General features: G+C 50.6%; 1 protein-coding gene across 3 annotated transcripts; it reads right to left on the bottom strand.

Moving 5' to 3' along the window:
- Positions 1 to 1,292: 1,292 nt before the first annotated feature.
- Positions 1,293 to 7,401, bottom strand: TMEM25 (transmembrane protein 25). Of its 3 annotated transcripts, XM_020984787.1 has the most exons (9): positions 7,321 to 7,401; positions 6,632 to 6,753; positions 5,914 to 6,225; positions 5,137 to 5,427; positions 4,701 to 4,832; positions 4,239 to 4,269; positions 3,959 to 4,059; positions 3,558 to 3,644; positions 1,293 to 3,327 (listed from the first exon to the last, which is right to left on the bottom strand). In XM_020984787.1, the coding sequence occupies exons 2-9, from the start codon at positions 6,699 to 6,701 to the stop codon at positions 3,254 to 3,256; spliced, it is 1,098 nt and encodes a 365-aa protein (XP_020840446.1). In that variant the 5' UTR covers positions 6,702 to 6,753; positions 7,321 to 7,401; the 3' UTR covers positions 1,293 to 3,253. The 3 variants fall into 3 exon arrangements, 2 of the variants coding, with proteins under 2 accessions (XP_020840446.1, XP_078002978.1); XM_078146852.1 differs by lacking the exon at positions 7,321 to 7,401 and having other exon boundaries at positions 6,632 to 6,973; XR_013483018.1 differs by lacking the exons at positions 3,959 to 4,059; positions 7,321 to 7,401 and having other exon boundaries at positions 6,632 to 6,973.
- Positions 7,402 to 7,644: the final 243 nt, after the last annotated feature.

The raw sequence follows: 7,644 nt of genomic DNA, 5'->3' as shown, positions 1-7,644 counted from the left end.
AAGTCAAAAAGGATACCTCCTAAAATATTATTGATTTTTCTTACTACCCAGGAAAAAAAAAAGAATTCAATTCAATATATAATTTACCTCCAAATTTCATCAAAAAGACTATTCTCTCTACATCCAGAAACAGATTTTAGGAGGACAGTGTGATAGAGTAGGCAGTGTTAGATTTGGAGTCAGAAGACCTAGGTTAAATCCTGCCTCTGCCATTTATACCTTGTGTGATGTTGGGCAAGTCACTTAACCTGGATGAGTCTCAGCTGTAAAATGAGGGAGTTGAACCAGATGACCTCTAAGATCCCTGCCAGGTTGAAATCTTGTGCCTTTGAATGTGTTACTCCCCCTGCTCCCTTCCCAAGACAAAAAGATCCCTGTTAAACCCGGCCAACCAAGTTACTTGTTAAAAAGTCAGAAATATTTACTTGGTAAACTCTTTGGTTTCTCTGCTTCTTCATTCCCTTATCAGTAAAATTTAATTTTGAAGAATTCCAACCTTGTCTCAGGTAAACTGCAGGGAAAAGGGTTTTTCCCCACCCCTCCCACATCCCCACAGAAGGTATCAATTAGGGCTTTTCAAATATGGTTCTGGCATCCATTTCGTTGTTGTTTGTCCTTCTCAAAGAGGACAATGACATCAAGAAGGTAACGTCATGACATGCAAGTAAATTGGATTTAAGTGAGGGAGGACTGTACAAAGTCACCAGCCTCACTTTCTCCTCTGGAGCCATCTTGGTCCAGTGGTGAGATACAGATCAGGACAACTGGAGATGGCCCTGGATGGCTCTGGCATCCGTTTCAGAGAATAGGAAAAGCTGTAGCAGCTGGGAGAGAGGATAAGATCAATGTGGTACATGGGCCTGGTTGTCCCAGGTCTGCCACTTAACTAGCTTTGTGGGTCTAAGCAAGCCATTAAATTTTGTTGACCCGTGATGTTCTTGTGAGAGACAGTACAGCCTGGTAAGTAGAGAATTTGTCTCAAAGTTGGATTCAATTCCCATTTTTGACACATTCTGACTGGATGACCTGGGAAAGTCATAACCTTGCCCCCCACTCCCTCATCCCTGCTCTAAGCAACTCTTAAGTAGCACAGAAGTTGACACCTTGCATAGACAGTCTCCTCATAAAGGGGGTCTTTATTCCAGAGAAATTATAGATCCAGTCTCTTTCCCCCTAAAGTGAAAAGTTTTGGGACCACCTGGGCCACTCCACAGATTCTCCCAAAACAGAAGACATGGTCCCTGCCCTTAATAAACTTAACAGTATGTTTGGGAAGAAAATATAAGTATACATGAAGTCAATCCTTTTATTGAGCACTTGCTATGTATTCAACATGGTGCTAAGCAATAATATGACAGATTTTTACGAAATATTAAAAAATACATTCTGTACTATCTTAACTTCCCGTCACTTGTAGGTTGCTTTTTAAGTGTTCTTAAATCATCTTGCTGTTGTGTAAATATTCATGCTGCCTAGGATCTTGAGGCATTTGGGGGCATTGCCCTAGGAGTGGACATCCAGGCATCCCTTAATGCCCAAGAAGACACTAAGCAGCAGTATAAGAATCAGTGGTGGTCTCTCTTTTATGCTTAGATTGCTGTTCTGGATCACCTTCTTATGGGGAATCAGTGGATGGAAGGGGAAGAAGGAGGACAGGTTTTGTCTTTGGCAAATTCCTATGTCTGCCATTTATTCTTGGTTGGGCTAAACCTCATCAAGCCAGTCAGGGACAGCATAACACCCACGAAGCAACAGCCACCATTTTTTAAATTATAAAATTTGCAGAAAAGTGGGCAACCACTTGTTGGGTATGTAATAATGGTGATTCCTTTCCTGGACGGGCTGAACTAGATGACTATCTCAACAGCTGTTGAGGTCTCTTACAACTCTCAAATTCTGATTCTGTGAAAACAGGTCAGTGCCACTTTGTCAGCTCTATAATTATTTTGGTAGATTCATTAGAGTAAGATTCCTGCATACAACTCTGAGTCAGACTTCTCCACTAAAGGATTATATATTTCCTGTGGGCAAGAACTATATTGTATCCTCTGTGTCCATTGTGTCTCTTTTCCCCCTCCCCAGGCTGCCAATGCACCCCCAAGGACCCTGGGCATATCACTAATGCTACTGACTGACGGAATGATTTCTTTTAGCCATGGCCATCCCTCTCTGGAAAGAATTTCCTTTGGAAAAAAATGGCAGCTTCATGGGACATGATGACCTTGGTTTATTGCTGCCAAAGGATGGATACCACACAAATCAGGGCTGGAGGGTTGGAGGAGGTGGGAGTGGAGTAAGTAGAACATGAGGAGAAGAAGAAGAGGCAGAGCACAGTTTTGACAGGGGAAACCCTAGGCCTGTTGGGCCTAGGGCACTCACAGTGAATCTCTAGAAAGCCTCAAATGTAGGAGAAACATCAGAGACAAAGCAGAAGCCCTTGGGCTCTTAGTCATGCCCCCTCCCCTATGGGACATTCTTAAAGTGCTGACATTGCAAGGACAGGTGCATAGCTTCATGCCCTTTGGAGGGCGTTACTAGGTCTCCTTCCCTCCTTTTCTGCCTAACTTTTGCTGATGCCCAGAACTAACATTGCTCACAGCAAAGATGCTTTGGGTCCATCAAGGAGGTGAGGAAAGCCCATCTCCCACACCCACCCCATCGCTATATGTAGTACCCATGAGGAAGCAGAGGCAGGCAGGGAGGCTTTCAGCCAAAAGGAAAAGGTTGTGCTTAGCTTAGCCCATGCCAATGTGCCAGGGCTGGCACACAAGGAAGGGACAGTTTGATTTCTGCCTGAAAGAAGTGAGGCATAGATAGTTAAAAGAGGAGCAAAGAACAGTGCCCAGGGCATGCAGCATTCTCCCTATCCACCCCGCTTGGCATGCTCCCCATATCCATTGTATAAAGTGCTAAAGAAGAGCAGGGTTATGGTTTTGAGATGTCAAGAAATGCCATGTCCTCTCCTGGCAGTTACATGCTATTTCAGCACAGCTGCATTCAGCTTGGGTAATTGTTACATCATTACCCAAGCCTCAAAACCAACCTGAGTTAAAATGAAGTGACCAGTTCTCAGGGGCAGCCTCAACCCCATGCCTAAGAGAGTCTGATTGCAATTTGAGGTCCCAGTGATACCAGTCAAACTCATATGGATAACAAAATTACCTCCCCAGCCAGGAAGGTAAGGGCAGGCCCAGGAGAGGAGCAAAGGGCCCCCAGAAGAACAAAAGGACTTCCCTCTACCCTGCCCTCTTGCTCACAGCCAAATCTCATCACTGCTCATACTGGATGCCCGATAGATGTAGCCCAGCATCGGAAGATGTACAAAACCTGTGGATGAAAGGGATCCAGAACTTGAGCTCCCAGTGTCATTGAGGAAGAGATGCTTAGTCTATGTGCCAGCCCTCTCTCTCCAGGGAACCTCACTCTTGGAGAGCTGGTAGCATAGATGCCTAGGTTCCTTCCATGTCCTCTAGGGGTTACAGAATCTATATAAATGGGCATATTGGGCAGGGGAGATGAGGAGGTAGGGAGGTACCCATTTTCCTTGCCCTGGATACCTTGGCTCGTGAAAAGGACACCATTCTCAGGGTCCAGGATGTCAGGCCTCTTGGTGTTCTGTGGTATCTGTCCATCAGTTGGTTTGGCTGTTGGATGATAAAGATGGTGGTGCCTGGTGCCCTCCAGTGCCAGAGGAGTTCCTTCTGGTGCCCATGCTCCCCTTCCCCCGGTAGGTCTTAGGGGATTGCAAACTCGGGAGCCAACCCACTGGACAAGGACATGGAGGAGGGTGGTGCCAGAGGAGGGCACTGGGGAGAGACCATATGGCATGGTCTCTAGTCATCTCACAATGCTGTTCATCCTCTTCTGAACCCACTCTAGATTTTCAATGTTCTTCCTAAAATGTGGTACCCAGAACTCAACAATACACTTTGCCTGACCACAGCAAAATATACACCACCTCTGGCGTTCGGAGTGAGATCATTGAGTTGCAGGTTGGAAGGGAGGGACATGTTTTCCCGGGGCAGTCGCACATTGTTGAGTTTCAGATTGTTGGAGTCACTGCAAGGTAGGTAAATGCTGATATCACCCTTGACACCAGCTGGGACGTGTTCTCAATTTGTGGTATGGCCCAGACCTACCAACCTCGAAGAAATCTCCCCAACGCCCACACTGTGTATCAGTCCTGCCCATTGTCTGGCAACCCGCCCACCATCCTACCCAGACTGAGGGTACATTACCTGGAGAGGAGAGATGGGCGCCGAGAGGTGCCTGGGGAAAAAGAAGAGGGTGGGCCCACTGACTACACCCCACCCCAGTGCACTAACTGCCACCCCAGCTGGGGAGGTGCTCTCACATGCCCCTTCTCTGACACGAGAATTCATGACTTCTCACATCTCACCGTCTCACCCCAAGCCTCATTGCTCTGGGGTCTCCTCCACCCTGCCCACTCCCCAGGCAAACCCTCTCCAGCTGGCCCGTGCAACTTGTTCTGCCCAGCTCCCTCTGTTCCAGATTTGTTCGGTTCGGCCCCATGCTCACCATGTTTGATCTGTCTCTACCTCTGTCCCCACTCAGCAATCTTATTATAGGTTCTATCTTTATACTTCCTCTTCCCTGTTTTCACTCACAGCGTCCCTCCCCATCCCTGTTATCTGTACACACACCGCCCTCCCTCCCATGCCTTCCACTCCTATCCCTACCTGTAGTCTTTTTGTCCTTCCTGCAGACCAGGCAGGCCACCAGAGTGCTGAAGCCCACCAGAGTGCCCAGACCAAGGGCTCCAGCCACAACAATACCCAGCATCGGCACTTCCACCTGGGTGGCCAGGAGCCCTGTGGGGCATCCCTTGGTCAAGCCCAGGCAGGCAGTGTCCCTGCCCATCCCGACATGCAAGGGGAGAGAAGCCCTGGGTTCCTGTGGGCAAGATGCCCTGGCAGGAGTTACCTCTAGCAAGTTGCCTAGTGCAAACTCCTGGTCTTCCAGTGAGAGATCCTCTTGTCTTTCCCATGTGCTGCCTGTGCCCACCCCAACCTTTGGCAATACCTATGCCAGTTCCTGTCAATGCTTACCCTTTGGATGGGAGGAGCGGTCTCTGTTCCACACCACCCATATCCCTCTGAGCTTTGCCTGACTCACCTGGGGCTGGGAGGGAAGAACTAGTGACACCCACGCCATTGGCGGCCACCACAGAGAGGTTCTGGGCCTGGCTGTGGAGCTGTAGTTGCACAGTATGGTTGGTGAGCCACGGGTAGCTCTGAGCATCCAGCACCAGGAAATCAGAAGTGTTGACAGTCACAGGTCCATCCCGGTCAATCCATGTGACATTGGCAGGTGGGTTGGCCCGCACCAGGGCAAACAGGACAACCAAGAGCCCTGGGCCCTGGGCTTCTTGGTACTTGGCTCCAACCTGGGCAATCTCTGGTTTGACTGGGGCAAAGCAGAAGCCACCCTACTCCTATCAATGGTCTTACATCACTCCCCGCACCAAAATTCACCCACATATAATTTTTGGGAAGGGAGGAGACTAAGGACTTAGGCACCTGGGACCTCAGCTCAGACATGGCTGCGGCTCTGGATACCCAGGGTCACTTCTCAGATAGGGCTGGGGTCAGGCTGCTTTGGGCCTCTTCTCATATAAAGAATGAGATATGGCAAGATCTGGATCTGGGCATTAAGATCAGGGGAGAGGAAATAGGGCCCATGAGTTCTTTCTGAGCATGCCATGTAAGTAAGAGACAGGAAAGTAGGCTGCTTTGGTCTGCCCTCCCAGGTCTCATACCACCAGGTACTGGAGGTAGCAGCACCTGGACAGACTGGGAGCCGATGGCTAGGGTGGAGGGGATTGGCACTCCAGGAGTACAATGCAGAGAGCCCTCTCCTCCATCACCCTTCCCCACCCCAGCAGACACTCACACTGCACATTAAGGATGACCGAGGCATTGGCCACCCTCCTGGTGTCTGGATCCTGCAAGGAGCAGTTCAGCTCATGTTGAGCCCTCTGAGCGGTGATCGTAAAAGTGCTAGTGCTGCCTGTGAAGGCCTCCCCACCCACACTCAACAGCCTCGACGTGTTGGCCTCCTGCAATTGTCCATCCAGGTACCAGGCCAGCCTCGGAGGGTCATGCCCACCTTCCACTTGGCAGGTGAAGGCATGGCGTTCATTCTCCCTCAGTGCCCGCTCTGCCCACGTCTGCCCATCGATCTGAGGCGCCAGCTCCCCCTGGCCTGGAACAGAGTAGGGGCCCCATGATTGAAGGGCCTTGGGAATGCTTAGGATTCAGTAATGGAGACATCAAAGGAAGTGTGCAAAGACAGAGTAAGGTAGGGATATAAGTCACGCTGGGGTGTAGGGGACTACTATGAAACATACCATGGCAAGAAAACCAAATGCTCAAGAAGTCACATGAATGGGGACCTAGGAAGAGAGAGGCAAGGCAGCCTCTGAGATTCCCCTCATGAGCGAGAGAAAGAAAAGGAAATGTTCTAGGTCTGGTATCGCCAGGTACTGGGGTGGCTGGCACCTGGACAGACCTGGGAGCCTGATGTCTAGGATAGAGGGGAATCAGCACTCCAGGAGCACTGAAGGTGAGTGGACACCAGGAGGGGTCAGGAGGAGGTAGTGATGGGGTACCTGAGCTCAGCAAGGCCTGTACTAGCAGCAACGTGGGAGGGAGTGCAGCGAGGGTCCAGGAAAGCATCATGGTCAGCCCCAGTTTGAACCCCTTTTGGCTCCTGGGGGCAGGGGGAAGAGGCCTGGGGGTGGGAGGAAGGAAGAAAGGGAGGGCAGGCACAAGGGCCTCCTCCCATACACATATACGTGTAGAAAACACATGCATGTGCATAGATGCCCAGAAACAGACATATACATGATAAACATATACTTTTACAGACATAAGCACAGAAACACACAGTAGCTTCTATAGGTAATACACACAGAAACATGTGCATATACACACTGAAATATGCATGCATAGAAAACACACACACATAGAAATGCACAGGCAAAGAAAGCGTGTCCCTCCACCTGAAGGTCATAACCTCTCTCCTTCCCCAGGCGTCTCCTCCCACCCCCTCTCTCAGGCCATACCCCTTCCTCTGCTCTCTTTCCCTGCCTTTGACTTCTTTCCTCCTTTCTGCGTGTTGGGGGTGGGGGGAGGGACAGGTGGGGTGTGGGGAAGGTTTCAGCTTTGGGACCAGTTGCAAGTAGCAGGCAGGGCATCTGGGCAGTGGGATGGGGGAGTTGCCAGGGAGAAGTCCCTGTGGTGGACAGCCCCTCCCTGGGGCCTGGGCCTCTGACTCCATGCCCCGGGCATCACTCACCCGGGATCCCTCCCCTGTCAAACCCTGGTCCAGGCTCCTCTCCAGGACTGGGGACAGCAACTGCTCAGGTCTGATGAATACTGCAGTATGATGCAGGGGCTCGGAGCATGGGCAGACAGGGCCAATCAATACCCGATCTGCCATCTCTTCCTGGGGGAAAGCTAGACCGCCAGACCCCCTCCTTCTGGGGTGGGAAGCGAGGGGGCATGAGCTCCCACCCACCTTCTGTCATGGCCAAAGCACCGTAGGCGTGCACACACACGCCCCCCTGCTGCTTCAGCCCTTCAGGATGCATCCCTCATCAGCGGGAGTGGTCCAAGAGTG

The sequence above is a fragment of the Phascolarctos cinereus genome, unplaced genomic scaffold, assembly GCF_003287225.1.
Source record: "Phascolarctos cinereus isolate Bilbo 61053 unplaced genomic scaffold, phaCin_HiC Scaffold_726;HRSCAF=1367, whole genome shotgun sequence".
NCBI lineage: Eukaryota > Metazoa > Chordata > Mammalia > Diprotodontia > Phascolarctidae > Phascolarctos > Phascolarctos cinereus.
The sequence above is the reverse complement of the archived record's forward strand: the minus strand, read 5'-3'. Positions and strand labels throughout refer to the sequence as shown.

Coding starts and splice junctions, on each gene's coding strand:
- TMEM25 (XM_078146852.1), bottom strand. CDS start 6,893: ATGTCTGTAAAAGTATATGTTTATCATGTATATGTCTGTTTCTGGGCA. Junction 3,645..3,958: donor TCTCACTCCGAACGCCAGAG/GTGGTGTATATT, acceptor ATCATCCAACAG/CCAAACCAACTGATGGACAG. Junction 3,328..3,557: donor TGTCCTTTTCACGAGCCAAG/GTATCCAGGGCA, acceptor TTTCATCCACAG/GTTTTGTACATCTTCCGATG.